This window comes from Ambystoma mexicanum, chromosome 9 (assembly GCF_040938575.1).
Source record: "Ambystoma mexicanum isolate Mex_15411 chromosome 9, UKY_AmexF1_1, whole genome shotgun sequence".
NCBI classification, from domain to species: Eukaryota; Metazoa; Chordata; class Amphibia; order Caudata; family Ambystomatidae; genus Ambystoma; species Ambystoma mexicanum.
The window spans coordinates 1,187,744,712-1,187,767,863 of record NC_090931.1 but is presented as its reverse complement, the minus strand read 5'-3'; the positions used below and the strand labels follow the sequence as shown (position 1 = coordinate 1,187,767,863).

Here is a 23,152-nt window from a genome sequence, read left to right as displayed (position 1 = left end):
ATGTAGGGGAATTTTCCAACTCGCCTTCTCCTGGTTTTGTAAGATACTCTTTTTTTAGCATTCCTTGCCTTTGAGTTTCCTTCACTTCGCCTTCCTTTAATGTCTTTAAAAGTCTTGCTTTTTCTCTAATATCAAACTCTTCTTCTGAAATGAAGACCAATCCCCTTATTGTTCCAGTTCTCAATCTTCCTCAGGTTATTTGACCTTTCAGAGAAACAAGTATAATACTCTAAGTAATGATTCTCAATCTCTTGTTCACTTGCTCTCTCACTGGGAGGTGTAGGAAGGGCCCGGTAATGATTCTCACGTTCTTGTTAACTTGCTGTATTACTGGCACAAGTAGGATGAGCCCAATAAAGATTCTCACTCTCTTGGTTACTTGCTGTATTACTGGGATGAGTACGATAAGCCAGTAATGATTCTAACTCTCTTGGTTACTTGCTGTATTACTGCAACGAGTAGGATGAGCCCAGTAATTATTCTCACCCTCTTGGTTACTTGCTGTATTACTGGGACAAGTAGGATGACTGTTTAAATAAATATATTAATTTTGGTTACTTATGTGAATATAATTGTGACACTTGTAACTTTTATCCCTCTCACTGTGATGAGTCGGACTGTTCCAATCATTATATTTGTTTTTTCTGTAATTATCATGTCTGTGTCACACGATACATTTGTCTTGTTCCCCGGGTCTCCTGCTCTCCCTGTTAGCTACCTTCCACTGGGGCTGTGTCACTGGGTTGACACCTTGCTACTCGTATGCACAGCTGCATGTCAGGATGTTTCTGTCTCTTGATTAGTTTCCTTCTCACCATACATTCCTGAATATTGTTGTGCAAGTAGTATCGGCTCCTTCTGGAGTTTACTTTTCCTCCCCAGCTCAGGCCACCAATTCTTCTCTGGGCATCCCTCCTGAGTCTCGACTCCACTTCGCAGGCTCTCTGTAGTCTGCCCGTTGTACAGGGTATCTACTGCCCCTGTCCTCTGCTGATCTTCCCCACATTGGAAAGCACCATTTCCCTGTGTTATCCAGCACCAGACAGACATCTGGTGTGAAACTACTGAGTTGCTCTCTCACTCTCTCCAGTTCCTCCCACTTGTATGCCGATACTCTGGGGCTTCCCCAGCCGTTTGTGGAAGTCCCTTTTCTGTGTTTCCTTCACATTCATTATTACTCCTTTGTATTTCTTCATCCAAGTACCTACTAGGTATTGGTTCTCATACAGAGTGTACAGTAACAAATATACAGAGATTCTTATGGTTTTCTCTCAGGAATATTGTTGTTATAGGGTTGAGTCTTTATCCCCAGGTGGGGGTCTTCCCCCGTGAAGTCCGCCTTCGCTTACCTGTGTGCCTAGGGAGGGTATTGCATAGCTGGCTCACCTCTCTAGCCCTAAAAGCAAAAGCCTCCCCTCTGAGAAGTGACGGAGTCCTGTGATTCATCCCACCTGAGAATAGTTAGGGGGTAGAGTTTGCCTCTGCATTGGGCACTCAGTTTTTGCCTTTGCCTTAGGGTTTCAGAATGTCAAGTTTCCCAACAGATAACAGTGAATTGTTCCTTAGGTGTTTGTTACAAAAATAATTAATTCAAGAAAGAGTAGGAGACCCCTGCTTTTGAAGTCAAAAGTCCACAGCTTTGGATTAAAACAAGCCTGCTTTAGGGTTCCAACTCCTGTCCTTGGAATTAGTGGACTTTGCTATCTGACATCACACCAAAAGTGTTTTGTACTATATGAAGTGGATGGGATAGGAAGAAAAGATAGAAGTAGATAGATCAAGATGGGGGAGTCTTCCTCCAGATGTGTAGAGATCCCTCTGTCCACACTAATCCCACTCCCTTCTTGTCTCAATAGAATCAAAGACCTTTTTGGAACCTGATGCATGGCTACTCCTTTTGTGAATAGGTGTGCTCTTTGATTCATGTTCCCAGGACAGCTTCATGATGAGCGGCTGTCTCTTTGGGGAAGGTGTACCTGCCCTCACAAAGGGATAAAAAGAGGTAATCCCATGGATTATAGTATTGCTGTGAGCAGCAAAGACAATTTAGCTCGGAGATATAGACATAACCCTTCCATTACTGTTCTATACAGGGCTGACCAGAGGTTTTGCTAAGAGGGACCTGGGGGATATAGCCGCAGGTCATTTGGTTGTAGCCCCAGATAGAAGCCCAGGGGCTACAACCCAAAAGCTAGCCAGCCCTGAATCCCGACAGTCCCAACATTAGCATAACCCTGGATCTTTTCTAGACCTAGCAATACCCCTGGGGCTGACACATGGGTGATATTAATTTGATGTGTCTTAGATAATTATGAAAGATACTAGCCAGCATACCATCATGTTTAAATTTTAACCTGCCACCGGGATAGCAAATCTCAATTTTATGTGGTTTGGGGAACAGGGGTTCATGTCTTAGATGCAGCTTCTGTGTTGCAAGGACTTGGCTGTAACTGCCTGCAGCTGTCAAGAGGGCACCTGTGAAAGATGAGATGGATTTACCTGTGTAATTTTACTAGTTTAATAAAAATAAAAAAAGCCAGGGCTTCTACACCCTTCCCAAATGGAAATCCGCCACAGTCCTCAACCCCATATGTTACTGCATCCAACATAATGACTGCAAAGGGAAAACTGGGAGATGGCTCACGATTATCAACACGACCGGACATAAAAAAAAACACTCCCATGTTCAAAGAGCACACCATTCCTGCATTCATTCAACTCATCGCCTGCCATTTCCTGCACATCTATGCTCAAACATCTACATTCCACTTGATCTACTGACCACCCTAAACAGATAATGCCTTTGTAGTTGAAATAACAGACATCATCAAAACTGTATCCACCAGCAACAGTGCTAACATTAGGCTAAGAGACCTCAACCTTGCTGGGGCCCAGGCCACAAAATAAATGTGTGATACTATGATCATCACACAGATCATCACAGAACCAAACCTCAACAAAGGCAACACACTGAACCTTCTATTCTGTTGTTAATAGTATTCATAGTTTATAACAACTTTTCACAAGCATACATATTGATTAAACATACAGAATTATTAAATATACAAATCCACAATACTTTGATAATATACAATTACAATATCTAAAATGCATATCCACCAATAATATAATGTCATACAATTTACACTAGTCAAATTCATCTATAACTTCTTATATTGCCTCAATCAAAATAATCTCCCCTAATAGCTTATTAGGCAATAATGAGAGATGATTGATGTCCTTCCATCAAACGAATCCAAAAAGCATTGCAATACAATATTCTAAAATCATAAAATAATATCAAAATAATTCGAAAACACCAATTATTTATTGTTTACCTTTTCTGACGGTATACCTTTGAGATATATATATATATATATATATATATATATATCATATTTTCTTATTCAGGGTACATAAAATATACTTAGTAGGTGATCTGAAATTCCTGTAGGCAACAGCATGATCAGCCCAAATTCTATATTTCAACATTTGTGAATACTGAAATCCCCAAACATATAATTTCGACTTTATTTGAGTCCATCTGGGGTTTCCAGTAAAAACTGTTGTGTTGAATCTATTTCTTTCAAAAAGGCCATTTATTCTCATGCAAAGCTTGTTAACACTTGTAAAGAACTTTTCAATAATATGTTATTAAGATCGACATTCAGTGGGTTTAGCAGGGGATTTCAAATCTTATGGAGGATTACTAACTTGTTCCAATAAATAATAGTTTCCATTATTGTAATCCAAGATCAGTGCGGATCAGGTATAGCAGTACAGCATTTGGAAGCCCAAGAAGGTTTCATCAGCACTTGATCAGAAGGAAGAATAGCACATTTTATACCATATAATATGTACAGTAAGACTTTCACCTTATAAAAGTGTATCAACATCTATAAGGTATACACACAAAGGTTTGTCTTAAACATTGTCATTTGTGCCATATAGGGAATGTTCTTTTTCCTCAAGCCAAACCATGAATATAGTTGAACCAGATGACCTGGTGAACTATCGGCCAATTACACATCTACCCATGTTCAGTAAAGTGAATGAGAAAACTGTTCCCATCCAGTTGTACAAAAGGATCAATCAGTACACTGTCCTACAGAACTTTCAATACATTGTCTGTCCTTGATGATGCAGTATAGCGACCTCCATTATCCAAGCTATCACTGACTCTCTACATATCCTAATATTGGCACCCCTACTTCCTTGTTATTCTTGAACTCTCTTCTACCTTTGATACAGTAGACCATTAAGCCCCCCTCCACCCACTTGCCATGCTCATAGGCTTCGTTAAAACATTCTTCTAGTGGTTCCATTAATTCCGCTGCAACAGAGATTGAATCATCCAGATTGGCTTTAGCAGATCCCAGCACTTCCCAATAACCTGAAGAGATCCACAAGGCTCCATTCTAACCCGGGTCATCTTCAGCCTGTACATGCAACCTCTGGTAGAACCAAGAGTGGCATCAGGATACACCAATATGAAGATGACACATAGTTTACCTATAGATCAATTGCATAAATAAAACCCATTGACTCAAGTGCTGACTGTCTCTCTTCCATTCAAGAATGTAAATCACCTATCTAAAGCTACTATCAACAAAAACCTCTAATTCAGAAAACAAATCGCCAAGAAAACCCAGGCAGCATGATGCCAGCTTCAGCTATTCGGCAGAGTCAAGCCTTTAATCCCTACCCAGAGCTTCAGTATAGTTGCCCAAGCCCTAGACATCTCCCACCTGTGTGGTGGCAATGCTACACTCATAGAGTTCCAGATACCACCCTATTATCTCTGGCAACTATTGATCATAATGCATCATGCCTCATGAAAGGACTAAGACAATGTAACCACATCACACATATTCTCAAAGTAATGGAGTGACTACCCCTTCAAGCTTATATCATGTTCGAGACTGCCTGCCTCACACACAAAGCAGTCATAACTAAACCACCACTCTACTTGACCGAGAAACACACCTTCCCTGGTGGCCTCCACCCCACCAGAAGCCTCATCACCACTAGGCTGGAACGAAAGAACTGCAAGATTGGAGAAAAAAAAACGTAATCCCCAACAATGTATATGGTGAGTTGTATGAACTCTCAATTTTCTCGGTGGAGGAGCAAGCCGCTAGGGACTGAGTTGGTCTATGCCTCATAGAGGGTGGATTGTGACAGCTAAAAGTTTCCAATGAGACACAGTTGACTCTATCCCTAAAGAAACACATTGGCTGCAGAATGCCGAAGGTCCAGCCATCTAGTTATATGTAAAGGAACTAGTTCAGCTCTATAAATGAAAGCAGTGAACCATAACAAAGGAAAAGAACTGAAGAGCATTTTTAATCACTGGTTATAACACTGACTCCAGGAGTTGTGAAGAAGCACATAACTCCCCAAGCCACACTACAGAGCTAGATACAACCACATAAAAAACAAATAGTTCATACCATCTGAAAAAGAAACACCAACATGATCCCAAGATTTCAGCATCCTCATCAGTCTGGTGATGGGCAGACCACAGACTGCAGTTCACATGGGAAGCTCCAACCCTGCATCATGTGAGATGTGAAATCTAAGAAGCTTCCATATGTTACAAACACTTTTAATGTCTCACTGCCCCAATTTAACTGGCCATTACTCTATCAGGGGATTAGGCAATGCAGAGCCTGGTGAATAAAGAGGTCAACACGGAATTAAAATGCATTAATCAATCCAGACAAGGGAATGAGAAAGGATATGAGAAAAAAATCAGAAAGTGTCTTGAAAGAACCTTCCCAATGACAGTTGTATAAAATGACTGGGGAATCGTCAGTAGTAGGAGAATCACAGTCAGTCAGATGTGCAGCGCATGACTCCCTTTATACAAGAGGCGTCTGGAGCAGTACCCTTACCTAGGAGAAGGCAGAATGCTGCAAGAAACTGAGGCGATACAACTACCTGGAGAAGGGCAGTAGAGATGCTAAGACTTAAAAAACACCTATGGAAGCTGCCAATAACTTGAGACCTTGAAGTGAGGGGTTTGCATAGAGGTACACATGAACATCTCTCATAGGAGAATAGGTTAGCCATGTCTTAAGGCTTATGAGTGACCCCTGTAAAATAGAGAGATTTCTGATCGGTTTCAAAAGGTCTTCAAAATATTGACTGCCCGACAAGGATCATGACTGATGTGGGCAGGAATACCAGAGGGACCTAAATCAAAATAAAAATAAAACATTATCCTGGAATCCTTGCTGTGAATCCCCAGAATGGGCAAATTCAGGGGGACCCAATTTTTTTTTTTTAAACCAACAGTCCATGAAGGACTTGTTGTGAATCATGGGAAAGCCAAGGTCCAGTGTTGGAGGGGGTCGGGGGGAAGGGGTTGTTCTATATTCCAACAGAGCCAAGGTCCAGCAGGAACCTGCTGTGAATCCTGAAAAAAAGTAAAAGTGTAAGAGGGACCAACAGTCAAAGCCTAAGCATGATACAATCTAAAGAAAATGGAGTGCAACTTACAAATAAATCCACATTGGTAGAGAGGAATGAAACCAATCACTGAAGGCTTCCGGGCCGAGACAACCTAAATAGCAGCAGTAGTATAATCACCTTTGTAGGGTAGAAATCCTGGAATTAGGAAGCAAAAGCAGAGAAAACTGGGAGGAAGGCAAGAGTGTAAATAACTTCTGAAGTTGATTTCCCAGGAACTGTTGGGTTTTGCTTGTTGAATAAGTTTGATGACACACTTTTAAGATTAGGTAATGAGATCTCCTGTGGCCAATGTTGGAACATGTGTGTTGTTAGCATAGCTTTGTCAGGAGGCTCAAGGTTTATTAAGACTAGGTTAATCTTTTCTCTTGGCCATTCTGTTTAAACATTACCTTGTAGACTAGTGTGTCGCAAGAGGAGCAAGGACTTTAATATTAGGAATTTAGAATGTTATGATTTAGATCAAACTAGACACAAAAGCGCCAGACATGAAAAATCCTTCTTTACTTTAGTCCATTCTTGATACCAGCTCCTTAAAAAGAGAATTTTGAAGGTTCCTACATGCATTTTAAATAACCTGTTTATGTGTGCACTAATAATAAAGCCTACCTTTTGACAACATATTGATCATGTCAAGCGTGTATCTTTACTCGCCCATACTACAGTAACCATGCTAGACTTCAGAAAGGACCTGACAACTCAACTTTTCAGAGAACATTTGGTTATCACTCCACTTAACCCTATTCATCACCAATGGAAGGTCTCCTCTGCTATCCCTACCTATCTAGTAATATACCATAATGTCGCCCTAATTTTTGTGCCCACGCAGTCCCAGTGCCTTTGGGAGCACACGAAATACTGACTCTCATTATTGCCCACAAGCAGAGCGGGGGTTGCAGGGGTTTCCCCCGCTCTCCTTGGAGGCAGTAACGGGAGTCGGCGGTTGCAGGGGTGTCCCGCGCTTACCATTGTGGTACGCGGGGGACAAGAAAGTAAAAAAAAAAAGCACCTGCGCCGTTAGCTGTGGCCCACGCAAGTGGGTGGAACCAACGCTGCAGGGATAGCAGGGAGTCGGTGGCGCACACAGAAGTTTGCTGCCGTGAAGGTAAGTGGGGTGGGGAGTCAGGTAGGGGTATGCGCGGTGGGGGAGGTGGGTAAAGTGATCTATTTGGTAACCATGCTGTGCAGTAATTGGCATCAACACTTACGTTGGCGCAGTTACGGGCAGCACAGTGATCACATAGATTTGCCTATCCCAAACTTTCTGCTACCCATGCACAATACTTGTAACCACCTGGCTTTGTTCTATTTGTGCCTTGTGTTCTTGCTTCCCAGCTAGGTTTGTGCTTTATAAATCCCATACGTAAACACACTTAAAAATATGGGGTTCATCAGATATTAGCACAGGTTCTCTATTAAACAGCTCCTTGCAGACAGTCAGAATACTAACTATCTTACGCTGTGTAATGTCAGAGGTCAGCATGTGCTTTTCCACTGACCAAACTAACAAACAGCAATGAAACACAAAGTGCTTAACGTTTGATTTGGTTGCATCCTCATAATATTAACCCTTGCAAGTTACTTGTGTATAGTAATTATTCCCCCCACCCAAAAAAAAAAAACGCATTCCTTTTTAGTTTCACAACACCAAGTGCTGGTAATAGCTTGCAGACCTCAGAAGGGGTCATTGTTGCTTGGGATATTTGCCATTCCTTGGCATGTAGCCATGCGATTCACCTTGGACAGTATCATGACCCTGCTAATTATTCCATGATAATAACCTCTCACTTAGACAAGGAAGCATAATCATTGCATAATACTCCTAATAGAATTCATATAATATCATAATTCTGTCCCCGAAAAAATAAAAATAAATAATTAACCTTTTCAAAAATATTTTGCAATCTGTAGTCAGATTTGGCGCGTTTACATTACCTTTCAGACCAGCTGAACATATGCATGTGTAGCTATTCACATTGTCGATGCACGTGCCGCTGCCACATGGGTTGGATTTGCAATAATGTTTTCCCTCCTGGCAGAAGTTTCCTTCATATCCAATGGGACACAAGCACAAGTATTCCCCACTTCCTGCAGGCGAGTTTACATTGGTAACACATGTTCCTCCATTCATGCAGCTGCAGGGTCTCACTGTAAGCTGGAAAAATCAACATATATGTGCAGGTAAGAGAGTGTATGCTGCCTAACATATTTACAGTGGAGAACCATAGTTATGGTTTTCCCCCCTCCCCCTGCTAAGGGTAAGATGTGTGCTTTCGGACGGGGAGTCTTTCCTTGGTCACCTGAACTGAACAACATTTTTTCACTACAGCTCCCATAATCCTTAGAGACTGCATTAGCAATTTAATTGGATTCACCTGAAAAGCAAGGCAACACAGCCTCCCTGAAGAGTGTTGGGACACGAAAGCGCTAGGAGGAGGAGAACAGCAGCACACATGCAGCAGGAGGGATCCAACCCTTTGAACATTCTGGCAACAATTGGGATCTAACCCTGTGAATTGGACACTTTTGGGATTTAACCCAGTTATATATTTTTTCTTTATTCAGGTAGTATATTGGCCAGGAATTGGAGTGCGCGCCTCACCCCCCCTTTTTTACATACCATATTTAACAAGTAACACAAATCGTGCTGTTCTTGAATGACAGATAACAGCAATGCTCTGCGGGAAGAAACATAGTCTGGGCTGTATTGAAAATAATCATTCTATTTAGCCATCTGCCTCTGCCAGATGTCTCCGCTACATTTCAAGACGTTGATCACAACTTTATAATGCAAAGTTGTAACAATATTCTTTTAGGGAAATAGCTCATCAGTTTTGATTTTCTCATGAGAACATTTCAGAGACATGTTTATATTTTGAATTAAACTAGCAACAATATTAAAAATACCTCCGCATTCAAACGCAAAAGCAAGAACTGAACGGGGATAATTGATTAACTCCCATCACCAACTATCTACTTAATTCCTCCTTGTTCTTAAAGATTAGAAAAACCTTTTCTAGAGCAGAACAATGTGTAAAGGAATTAACCATCTCTGTCGAAATAAGTACTGTCTATAAACGGAGGTATGCTGAAATTCTTCACTAGGACACATTAAAAAAAAAAAGCCTTCAGAAGAATGCCTACACAGACATATATTGTAAAGATTGCACAACGCCTGAGTCAAAGCATAAACAAGACTACGGAACTAGTTTAAATTCAACAGCATAAAAAGGTACTTACACGAGTTCTAATGATTTTCTCTACAATCGCTTTGCCTTTCAATAATTATTACATAATTGACACATGTTTGCTAGGCAACATAAAAAAGTTATATTAAATCGGTAGGTTGTTTCTTGTGCAAAAGATTACTTTCCATCTGTGGGCCTATTGCTGTTGTGTTGGACCATGGACTTTTATAAATTGACTCTGGGCCTCATTACACGGAAAGCGGTAAGGGTTAACGGTCACTGGTAAGGGTACCGGTGATCGTTAACCCTTACCGCCTTACTACGAGGTCCCTTTGCGGGTCCCGACCTTAACGGCTGGCGTAGACCAGCCGTTAAAGTTCTTCTTCTTCTTCTAAATTACTAAATGCGTGGGCGGACCCAGCGCTTGCGTGGGTCCGCCCACGCATTCAGTAAAGTTGGGACCCACAAAGGGACCTTGGTGCTAATTACGGTACCGCAATTTGCGGTACCATAATTAGCTCCTTCCTCATTCCCATTATGCCCTATGGGGCAAAAATGGGAATGGGAAGGGCCATGGAGAAAGGGAGAATTACCACCCCGCCAACCTTGGAATGGGGTGGTAATTCCCCTTTCCTCCATGGTGGTATCGGTATGGTACCGGCAGCAACCATGGTGCTAATAGCGCCATGGTTTACCGCCTACCGTGTAATGAGTTCCTTTGTCTCTTTTCACATTTGAAAAAGAAACATCCATGGATTATTTTATTTTTTTAAACTGAATATTACATTTTTACCCCACAATGTTTTTTTTTTCTCCAACTTCAATCCTCAAACATGATGGTCAGTATTTAGAGGTTCATGTATGAACTGCAGTAAACAGTTGGGAAATGTGTGAGGGGGAAGCCAGCAGAAAAGAGGACTAAAGTGAAAGTGGTGATGATCGCTCCTATGATCCTGTTCCTCATCGCACCGACAATGTTTCCACTTAGTGTACGCACCTTAGATGTGTATTAATGCCGTTGTTGGTTGCTAACACTTGCTGCAGAGAAAACTCTAGCTGCTTGGCCTCCATAGCAGAAGATGAACCTGCACCACTATGCGTGGCCCAGCAGTGAGACTTATATGTTTGTTGTAGAACATGATGATGGTGCTGATGCACACATGTTTTGCATCCGTTCGCCCTCATGTTCCTAGCAATGAATATGTATTGTGTCTTTCCCCTTTATCTGTGCATCCGTAAGAGTATGGCCTTTTACGTTGGTTTACAATTCTAATGTGATTCCATGGGTACACCTGCATATAAAATCAAACATTTATTGTTGTTGGGTCATGCTAAATGTTTCAATCTTGTTTTTTGAGTGTCAACTAAATTCTTTTCATCACTTACAAGCTACCACCAAAAAATCATCCCATCACCGTATATATTTATTTCGTAGCATATTCCATTTTTTTAATCATATTTTCTATATATTTGACTTTGAACTCCTTTACTCACAAACTATGTTTTGTTTTCCTATGTGTGCCTTCTTTTTTCAAAGATATGCAGAAACAAATCAGTTATTCAATTAGTTCAACACATCTATTTCTCTATTGTTTACACAGATGGTACAGGTTTGTTGCCGATAGATCGGTTATGTGGTGGATTCACAGAAGAATGGGATTCAGATGTTGCCATGTCAAACCTGCCTGTGTCATCAGTGGAATTTCCCAGTGTCTCTGGACAATATACTGGATTTATATGGACAATCTCAATTCCTGATCAATATATCCTGTAGTTTGTATTGACATACTATTCTTTCTGAAAACATGGTGTTTTTTTAAAACATTTTAACGTTTGAATAGGGGTGGTCGACGAGTGGACAGTCTGCGGCAGTTTCTACTCAAAGTCTGTATGCAGTTACTGCTGTTTTGGAGGGAGGAGTCACCTTCAAAACTCCCTTGAACCCGCGGAGCGCCCATGGAGTGGTCAACGAGTGGACAGTCTGCGGCAGTCCCTACTCGAAGTCTGTTTCCAGTTACTGCTGTTTTGGAGGGAGGAGTCACCTTCAAAACTCCTTTGAACCTGCGGAGCGGCCGGGGAGTGGTCGACGAGTGGACAGTCTGCGGCAGTCCCTACTCGAAGTCTGTTTCCAGTTACTGTTGTTTTGGAGGGAGGAGTCACCTTCAAAACTCCTTTGAACCTGCGGAACGGCCGGGGAGTGGTCGACGAGTGGACAGTCTGCGGCAGTCCCTACTCGAAGTCTGTTTCCAGTTACTGCTGTTTTGGAGGGGGGACTCACCTTCAAAACTCCCTTGAACCCACGGAGCGGCTGCTGAGTGGTCAACAAGTGGACAGTCTGCGGCAGCCTATGGCAGAGAGGGCAGCGGAGGGTGCATCCCTAGAGGCCAGCACCGACGCAGAAAACAGTGCAGCCTTTCGGGAAGAGGACCAACGTAGACTCCGCAGCTTTCGCCCCCAGAAAGCCGGTGCAGGGTTTAGCGTGCCTCCCATGACAGCAGCAACAACAAAGGGGCATGCGCCTAAACTACAAACTCCTCTTCACTCTCTTCACTCACCAAAGCTACATGAGAAATCACAAACATGCCAGAAAAGCCCAGCACCAAGCAGACATCAGCAAAGTACAAAGCCCACGGGCAGCTGGAAATCTGGACAGACACGAGGTGGAGGAAACGGAACCCCCGTCCTCATCTTGTCCACAGATCTCTCCGCTCCACCACAACGCCCCCACCCCTGAGGCCTTGTGTCTGGTTCCCATGTCACCTCAGGACAGTGAGGTGCGCCCATCCCTCGGAGGAGAGCTGGGCTCATCTTTGGACGAAAGGCTTTGGGCTGCTGGAGAGGCGGTCCCGAGACGAGATGAGGCAATCCTGGGATGAGCCAAGGATGCAGTGGCTTCTGCTGATGGAGAGAGTCAGACGGGGGTGCCCAACACTGATCAGGCTGGACTCCACCGGGGAGTGTACGGCATAGGAGGATCTATACCGGACCTCGCCTGTCGACAAGACACAGAGAAAGCCCTCGATGGAGGCGGAGACCATGCCCGTGGAGGGGCAGGCCCGCCTACGGAGCACTTAAGTCCCAACACTTCCTGGAGTGTCAAAGCTACAATCCATGGCCCAATTGACTCCAATATGGATCTTCTTTCATCCCCTGAACCTGACAAAGCTTCTAAAGGTGATGACGTTCCAAAATACCCTAAAGACTCGATCATGGAGCCAAATGTGCCTATATCGCAAACTAGTCACTTACCGGCGGCGAAGAGGAAACCAGACAAAACTCAGAATATAAGAGCCAAACTCCTTGGCACCCAGTCTAAAACTCAAGACTTACTTCATGGCCAATCCACCCAACGGAAGCAAAATATCACACAAAAAAAGTGTGACAAGACAAAAAGACTACCAAAAAGAACTCTTCAGACCATGACCTCAAATACTGCTGCTCTGGAAAGCACTCAAATTATTTCACTAAACAAAACAAGCAAAAACCAGACCGGCCAGGAGAGGTTTCAGACGCAGAACTATTAGAGGCCTCCGCTAACACAGTGGACAAAGGATCAAACAGACAGGTGAAAACAATACCTAAGAGCCCAAGATGGCACTTTGGATGAGTCTCTGACTCACAGGTACCCCCTCCTCCTTTTCAAAACTTGACAGCCCCAGTGCAAAAAAGTATTCCAACTACCAATCTAACGACCGGAGAAGAGATGGGGACCTGTGATAAAACATTTCCCACAAACTGTCCACCTTCAGACGACTTGGAACCTCCTTTTTGTACACCAGTCGGCAAAACCCATCTTGAATCATCAAAGGAAGGCACTCACTTGGTTTTGCCACGGATGCCACGGATGCCGAGAAACCCTATCAACACCCCAGAGCAGTCAGACCTGCCTAGTTCGTACCAGGAGGATTCTCAAGGCAAGATCGATGGTGATATATTAACTAACAACGCCCGATTCCACAAAGACCCAAACTGCATTTTTGAGGCGTCTTTGAGCAACCAAAGTCACCAAAAAATTGCATTAAACAAAATCTCATCTTGGAAGATCCTCACTGCCACCTTTGTCTCCTTATCACTACAACCCCAGAAGATTGGATGATCTTCCTCATAATCCCTTAAAGGAGACACGTACCAAAAAGCCTGACATCTTCTCTATTATGCCTTCAGTTACAATTGCTCTGGCACCATTTTGCAAACATTATGAGTCCGTAAACGACACCCTCAAGGACCATACTTCAATCTTTGCAAGGATGCACTCCAAGCTCTTCTACTTGGAAGGATATATAAAAACCTTGGAACGTAGACAAAAGGTACCCTCTACTTTGCATCCAACAAACTTCCTGAACCTACTTGGTGACAACTCCTTGCCTTCTATGAAAATAGGTTTTCTGCAACACAGCAGACTTGAGTACAAACAGAAAACTTACTAACAAACTCAAAATCAAAGCTTAGGGGAAACTGTACAATGTCTACCTTAGACACCACGATCCAGCCAATTGAGCCTCTGACGTCAAAAACCAACAAAAACGTTGAAAAAACTATTATCCTCTCTGACGATGAAGTGACTTGTATGGATGACATCTCGCCGCCCACAACATCAAGACCACTGAAGCAAACAACCCTGAAAGGAACAAAGTCCGTTTTTGCGCCTTCAAACAGCAGTGAAAATGCACCTCCAGTAGCATCAAATCAAAAAGCAGCACTAGTTCTTTGCTTAAAAACTGCAAAACCAACTAAGTCAGTTCCACCACCACAAAAGACGGCCCAGACAGCGCAAACGCCCTCGACACAAAAAGGGGACCTACTCACAGGGACTAAAGAGCAGCCATCGCCAATCTCACTAACCACTTGGAAGATGACCAATTCAACCAGGCTTCTCCTAAACAATCGAAGACTTCCTTAAACAAAAAGATCTAATGGAACTCAGCCAGCATCATGAGGACCCAGAAATCAGTCCAGTTTGCAACCGAGATCCACCTCCAAGTCCTGTTTCTTGCCAGGCGCAAATTTTGCAAGTAGAGCCGAAATATTTTCTGTCTCTAAGTGACCGATTTAAAAACTTAACTGATACCAAAATGAAAGAACCAACGTCTAACTAATCACACATTAGATCGAAGCAGTCTGACAAAAAGTCACTTATCACTCAAGAGCAAGAAACTCACTCAGAGAAAATACATCAAACAGCAAAGAGGGATCCGACCATGGAAAACGAACGCCTACCTTGAACTTAGAGCAAATCCGGCACCCGACAGAAGAGCCGACAAGGCCCTAAAAAAAAAAAGACTATACCATCAAGAGGATCGGCCTAGAGAGAAAGGGGTGACAACCTTCAAACTCAGACAACATCCAAGAAACAAGAAATACAGTGTCCTGAAAAGACAAACAGTCTTGAACTTGCTTCCCAGCCTCACCTCACTCAGATCTGTAAAGTCTGAAGACTTCAAAATTGTAAAACCAAGCCATGAAGGAAGAAAGGCTATTTGTCACCTTTATACAACTTCTAAATTAGCAGACAACATGCTAAGAAGTTCTTCGGACACACTTTACAAACAAGGTTTTGAGCTGACCTACCTAAAAAGTGCAGATAAACCTTCATCACATATTGATCAGAAGAACTGCACTCTGAAAGACACAGGGAGCTAACTACATAATGACAAAGATCACGCCTTAGCCTATGAAACACCGCAGAAAAGAATGAAGGATTCACATCTAACCCAATTGCCAACTAAAGAAGCAGATACAGGACCTGTAGATCCCCAAGAAAGACCTTTCACTTGTCGAAGAACGCAACACACCTCCTTTGCTACAACTAAGTCCGATTCATCCCGTCGACCAACTGGCCCTCAGACAAATATAGGAAGATCAACCGTTCAAGCAACGGTGGAAAGACCTTCAACAACACCTGGAATGGCCAGATCAGTAGCCAAACAGCAGTCATGGGCTTGGCTTCCCAAAGTTCTCGCAGAGCGACTTCACAAATAGCCATCACCCATACAAAAACTTAACCAGGCAGAATCAACATTATATCTAAACTGCTGGAACACTAGGGGCTTCTTGCACTTGACAGTCCCTGGGAGATAGATTTGGGATACTTCGACATCTTGTGCTTACAAGAACTATGGCTTCAGGACAAAGCAACTCTAGACGGCTTTGAAATAGCCTTGTCCCCTGCAAAGACAGGGGACAAAGGCCGGCCAACTTCTGGCCTTCTGATCACCGTTCGTTTGGAAAGTGGTTTACAGATTGAAAAAACACTACTGGTGAACCCCTTTATCCTGTCAGCCTTGCTCTCATGGACACGCAAAGATAGGTTCACTGGCAATCTTCGCGAAACGAAGCTTCTGATCACCAGCATGTATTGAAACCCAACGCGGATTCGGACAGATGCCTTGCTGGATATGGTAATGACTATAATTGACACCACATTCATAGAACACCAAGGGGTAGACGTGTTGATCTGTGGTGACCTAATTGCAAACTGTACTTCTACAGCAACACGAGTTAAAGAAACAAGAGGTGCTCAGGCCGAAATACGAGGTAAAGAATGGACATAAAAGAACTAACAACATCATACAAAGAAACAGACAACAACATGAAAGTTGATTACAGACCACTCCTCAAACCATTTAGAGGAGACAAAAGAATGCTTACAAAAATAAATAATGAGGCAAAGGCTTACACCCATATCTTTGACTCTCTTCTAGTCGCCAATCGCAACAAAGTCCACAAAGTCAAAAGGTTAGCATCATGACAATACTGAAACCAACATAGATCACGTGAAAGAGACACTGTAGAGCTACAAGTCCTGGCTAAGATCATATCTGCTGGCTCTTTACCAGCATGACTCTGAGGAAATGTTAAAACAAGTAAACAAATCTAATTCCCGTGACTTTTAGAAGCTGATCAGAACACTGGGCAAATCACCAGACATAGTGCTTACAAACGGCATCCCGGGAATGCAGTTGGGATAAATTCTACTCAAACTTGTTCAAATCTCCCTACTTGACACCAGAGTCTACGTCAAAAAATCAAAATTCACCATGGGTCGACCTACACGACATGGAGGACATCCAGGAGACAATATCAAAGCTCAAAAATTCGAAAGCACCAGGGCCAGATGAAATAACCAACGTCGACCTAAAAACATCACCAGTAGAATGGTCCAAATTAATAAGCATCATTTTTGAAAGATGTGCCAATTTAAGAAAAATCCCTTCAACCGGGACCACGTCGCTCATAGTCCCGATTTTTTAAAAAGGCTGCAAGGACGACCCTCGAAACTTCTGACCAGTCGCATTGCTTGACGTTATTGGAAATGTCTACGGAAGTCTGTTACTGAAAAAATTCCATTCTTGGGGAACAAACGTGCCTTGTGCCAATCCTTTACAATCAGGATTTAAGAAAGCAGTAGGCACAAGTGTCAACATCATGCTGCTTAGTATTCTCAAAGCCAAGGTTTTTTAGGGCAGCCCTTGCATTTTCTTAGCCTTCATCGACCTTACCCAAGCGTTCGACCTTGTAAACAGGTCAAGGCTCTGGCAAAGGTTAGAAGGATGGCACTGCCCGTCGAACATTCTAGGACCCTTAAAGGCTCTTCATACAGACGCTATCATCTGTGTGCGGCTGAATAAAAAAGGTTTACTTTCATCTGAAATACCTACAGCTAGAGGGGTTATACAAGGCTGCCCACTCGCTACGGCCCTTTTTTTTGGCATATTTTGGAGATTATAAGGACGTGAACGCCTTGACAAGATCTTTTTCACCAGCAATTGGCAAAGAAAAGGTGTCTCGCCTTTTGTACGCTGGCGATCTGATTCAACTTGACCAAACAGCCATCGGGCTACAACGTCAGTTAGACACTCTATCTAAGTATACACTGGCCAACGATGTTCAAATAAATAAATCAAAAAGAAAGATCATGATATTGGAAAAGTCTGGAAAGAAAAGAGAAAAGCTAAACTGGCACGTGGACGCGGCACACAGTTGAAAAGGTCCTGGAGTTTAAATATTTAGGTGTCATGATCAACAGTACAAAAACAGAAAGTGCAATGCAAAAACACCTTAAAAAAAGAGAAACCTCACTTCACACGCTAAACTTCTTGATAAGAAGTACGGACGCTTCTCCGTGCAACCGACAATAAACTTTTACAGAGCCAAAGTTACACCATCAATTACATACGGTGCAGAGGCTATGCCTTTTCTTCCAAAAACAATATGGAGCTCGCTAGAAAGCATTTTCTGCAGAACACTGCTTAATCTTCCAAAGTCGACGCCAATGGTTCTGATTAGGCGCAAATTGTCTCTGAACTCACTTCAGGTAATCATCGCCCGAAACAGCATTATGCTATACAGGAAGATAATTGACCCATCCAGTCCTTTGATCTTTGCGTTTGTAAGAACAGAGATGAAAACTGGATCGTGCAAAATGCTGATCCAATGGGAAAGAGAATGTAAAGAAAAACATGTGGTGTGTTGTAGCTCCACAAAAGAACTGATACAGAACCTGACAAAAACAAAGAAAAGAATAGATAAAACTGACTGGATTTCAACTTTAGACAAAGCGCTTAAATACAAGCTCTCATCCCACCTGCCACCAGTGGCAAGAAAACTAAATTTAACCCAGCCACTTCTAAAGAAGCATCCAAACAAAAATGTGAAACACACTCTCCTAAGCACACAAAACCTCTTACCATCTAATGAGATTATGAAAATAAGAGGGCTGTCGTCTACAAACAACTGTTGCTTTTGTGACACGCCTTTAATGATTGAAACAATATGGCACCTCTTACTGACATGCCCGGGAACTACTCGCTTCAGATCTCCCTATCTGACACGCCACCTGGCTAAGGCTTACATAGATCGGAGGAGAAAGGGCCTCATGGGCAATCGCAGCAGTAAAAATCTTGGACCAGATTTTTCAGAGTATTGACTCACTAAACTGCAATACCTTGTCTAGTCCTTTAGAGACACAGTGAATAGCTGATTTTTGGACTCTTCCTTAGCAGTTTTTAACAAACTCATTTTCTTTTCTTTTAACCTTCTTTTTTTACGAAAACTTCATGTGAACTTTATGATTTCAGTATCTTGTAAAAATTGCTTTCGGCGATTAAATCTCAAACAATAATAAAAAAAAAAGATTCAATATCTCCTAATTGTTTACTTTCTCAATCTTTCAAGTTTGTGCATTTTATTTTTAATTTTAGTTTTGATATGGACCCACCGAAAGAACTTCAAGTTGCAGAAAGCCATGTACATTCAAAGGGGTCTTCCGTCTTGGGACCATTGGACACATGGCCACCCCAAACCCGATGTCACCTAGTCCCTGCACTCACAATGGTCACTGGTGTGCTCATGCTCTTTTATGAAATGTTTACATCATCACTCCTTCACCTACCTCACAATTTACACATACCCTAAAAAGGCCATGTCCGATAGTATATTACGCTTCTAAAAAAAAAAACGACCAACAAAATGTAATGGCAATCCTTCAACAAGACACATTCCCATACATTTCCCATAAACACCCACTTCCTTTATTTATAAATTACTTCAAATGCTTAGCAAGAAAACCTCTCTGCAGTCTACTATATATAGTATCATTGCATGGCTACTTATTTTCATTGTCACATTGCCATGTGTTTTTCCAAACTATAGGCAATTGAACTCTTGTTTGTTATAGTTTTCTCAATATCAACTAAGTCTATTTATAGTGTGTTTAACCTATTTCCTTTCATATTTTATGTTCATTCATTATTTTTCCATTTTCACATTTTATATGTATTAGTATATCTTGAAGTAAGACATTAGGCCTCATTACAAGGTTGCCGGACCAGTAACAATGGCACAGGTAAGCTTGCCGGTTCTGTTACCGTACCGGCAAACTATGAGGTCTGCTTGCGGGTGCGTGTCAGCCTGGCAGGACTGACCTGCCGGGTGGAATGCCACCCATGAGCAGACCTACACAGTAGCACCGGTACCGTTATTAACAGTGCTGGTGCTACCGGCCTTCCCATTCCCATTGAGCCCTATGGGGCCCAAATGGGGAGTAAAAAATACCGGTATGGGGCAATGGGCAATTACTGGTTCTGGCAGTATTTGCCCATTGCCGGGTGCTGGTAAAAAATCACTCCGGGGGCAGCCGTGCCGGTATTTACCCACACGGCTAACGCCTCAGTCATAATGAGGCCCATTATATTAAATGTTATTTTTTGCCAATGCAATGTTTTGTCATCACTCATCTTTTTGTGGTACCATGGATGTTCAAAAATACAAAATGCCTCCAATTCCAGCTCAGACCTTTTGTGCTGGACCACTAGAGGGTTCAACTAATTTCTTCATGTTGATCAGGCAATCCACCCACTACAGTTTGATATAATCATCCTTCAGGAAACTTGGCTCCTGGACTGTCCAGTTATTGATGGCCGTCTAATGAACTACAAGCAGGCTACGAAAGGAGCGAGGGGCGCCCTAGTGGAGGTTTACTAATTGCAGTTACAAACACCCAGTATAGTGTTTTAGTTGACTGGCCTTGTAGCTCTGCTGCTCTTTTGGCATCTGTTATTATGGATAAATCCAGCCCTCAATCGGTACAACTGCTGGTAGTGAACATTTACTTTAATGCACTAACCTCCCCAGTGGAGGAGATTTCGGAGGAACTGGGGAATGTGCTGATAAAGTGGAATGATGTGCATCCAGGTGCTGTTATAGTTATCAGCAGTGATTTCAACTGTGAGTGCACAGTGGATGAAGAAGGGGCGGACATTGGGGAAGTGAAACTATTTAGCATTGCCAATGATGCTGATAGCCTTGGAAAGAAAGTGCCACAAAGCATGAAATGGTCCCAATTTCTATCTTGGAGGGCTTCACCCAAACCAACTTGGTGTTTGGTGAGACTTGGACAAAAACACCCTCGTGACAACATTTTAGAGCTGAATCCACAATAGATTACGTCTTTCTTAAAAACATTGACAGGGATAAAATGAAAGCTTTTAAGATTGTGAAATCACCTAGAAGCGATCACACTATGCTCTGTCTCTCGTTGAGAGCAGGACTGCTGACCACCAACAGTATTGGAGGCCCGAGCCAACTTGATGATTACGAGCAGTAAACAAGCAGTGTGCAGCCATGGCAAAGTCCATAGAGCAAATTACAATCTTTCTACTTTGTGGTCTCTTTTGTTGGAAGACTTGAGGAGTGAGGGTACTCTCCCAAAAAACGTTGCATTTATTTTAGCCAAACTAGTGAGCATGGGCTCTGATCAGCGAGTGATTCCGCCAACCCCTTTTGCATTAAATCATGCAAAACCCTCTAAACCGGCAATTAAAGATAGGAAAAGGGGCTTAAGGAGGAAACTGAATAAACTTGAAATCTGTATAAGGAAAGGATCAGGTTGGGCAGAGGGGAAGAAAGCAATCAAGCGTGAGTACAAAAACTGGCTCAAAGGGCACAGAATCCTACTTTGTATTGCCAAAAACCAATCTTTGTTTAAACGTTTGGTGGAATAGGATACTAGAAGTATATGGAGGATCCCAAACGGCACTCAGGAAAAACAAACTGCCCTGCAATCATGTTGCATATCTGAGGCAGAATGGTGTGCCTTCTATCATAATAAATTCAATGCAGATAAACCTTGTATTATTAAGTAGACAGCCAATTTTAGCCATGCCATCCATTGGACCTACAAGTTTGAAGTTATGGATATCTCCATTGCTATCCAATCCCCGAATAACTCCAGTGCCAGTGGCCCTGATGGAGTCTCCAATCAATTTTTCAAGGCGGATCCTACCTTGAGGTCAGACATATTATGCAGACTATTCCAACACATTTCTAGTGGCATGGAATGTCCGGTCTCCTGTCGATCTGCAACTGTTGTGCCCATCTATAAGAGAGGGGACTGACTCAATCCATCAAGGTACCGGCCAATAGCATTGACCCTCTCGGCAGCTAAGATCTTTGCCAAACCGGTTTTAAAAGATCTATCAATATGGAAAGGTAGGGAGAAAATACTCAGTCCATTGCAAACGGGTTTCAGGAAGAATGTAGGCACCCTTACAAGTGCAGCTACCTGGTCCATCTGTACCTCGTATATTGGGAGAATACTGGGAAAACGCTATATGTGGCAGTTCTGGATGTTAATGCTGCCTCTGATAACGTGAACACACAGAGGTTCTGGGATAAACTCAGACGATGGGGTATTAATGAAAGTCTACTCGGTATGATTCAACAGCTGTAAAAGGAAAATACAATAACAATTTGGCTTAATAATCAGGAGGAAGTTTCCAACTCAATTAAGATCACCAACTGATTAAGACAAGGGTGTGTGATGGCCCCCACAATTTTCAACTTATATTTAGCGGACCTTTGGCATGAACGTTTACAGCGGGGGGGATTCCTGCCTAGATGGCAGGACCTGAGAATTAACATCACCTTTGGGGAGGATTTAATCCTAAAGGATTATACATTGGCAGGACTGCATAGGTTACTTTATGGTGTACAAGCTTATCTAGCAACTAACCATCTTAAAATCAATCACCTCAAGTCTTATACACTGACTTTCACAACTAAACTTAAGACCAAGAAGTATAGTTGGAAGGTAAATCAATCCCCGATCAAAAAGGAGGCCTTGCACCCAGGAGTCTGCCCACTGGCTGCATTTATTGTAATAGTATGTGTACAGAAGTGGAAAAGGCATGTGGCAGCTGCTTTATTTGACTGCCCCAAGATTCTTGGGTGTATCAGAGTCTGTGCAGCGGGTGCAAGTACTGTAATAGTATGTGAACTGAAGTGGACAGGGCCTTAGGTGGCTGCCATGTGTGTGGCACAGCTGCAGTTCGCAGGTAGGTCCTTAAGTGAGTAGCTTATCTGGTGACTCCGGGCAGGCTTCATTATGGTAGGGGAGTGCAATGTAGATGATATGAGGATGTTTGTGTAGGCTGTATTATGCTGTGGTGGTTGGGTCAAGCCCCTATATTCTTGGGTGCATTGCCGTAGGCCATGCACTCAAGAGCCTGCCCACTGGTTGCAAGTACTGTAATAGTATGTGTACAGAAGTAGACAGGGACTCAGGCTTCTGGCTTATGTGTCTGGGTTGTGGCCACTGGGCTGATTCTTGGGTGCATGACTGTATTATGCTGTGCTGGTTGTGGCCAGATACTAGACTCTTGCACCCAAGAGTCTGCCCACTGGCTGCAAGTACTGTAATAGTATGTGTACAGAAGTGGACAGGGCCTCAGTTTGCTGCCTTATGTGTGTGAGCTGTGGCCACTGGGCAGATTCTTGGGTGCATGGCTGTATTATGCTATGGTTGTTGTGGTCAGTCACTAGAGTCTTGGGTACATGAGAGTCTGCCTGTTGGTTGCAAGCACTGCAATAGTATGAGTAGAGAAGTGCGCAGGGCATGTGGCAGCTGTGTTATTGGACTGCCCTGAGATTCTTGGGCATATGAGAGTCTACCCACTGGGTGCAAGAATTGGAACGGTATGTGTAGAGAAGTG

The 23,152-nt window shown here is 42.8% G+C and overlaps 1 protein-coding gene across 1 annotated transcript in view; it reads right to left on the bottom strand.

The window, feature by feature from the left end:
- LOC138489003 (von Willebrand factor D and EGF domain-containing protein-like) overlaps positions 1–23,152 on the bottom strand; it is a 3,370,177-nt gene that overhangs the window by 1,023,296 nt on the left and 2,323,729 nt on the right. The window contains exon 18 of the mRNA XM_069616529.1: positions 8,410–8,629. Within this exon, the coding sequence (XP_069472630.1) occupies positions 8,410–8,629 (220 nt within the window). The remainder of the gene's footprint in view (positions 1–8,409; positions 8,630–23,152) is intronic.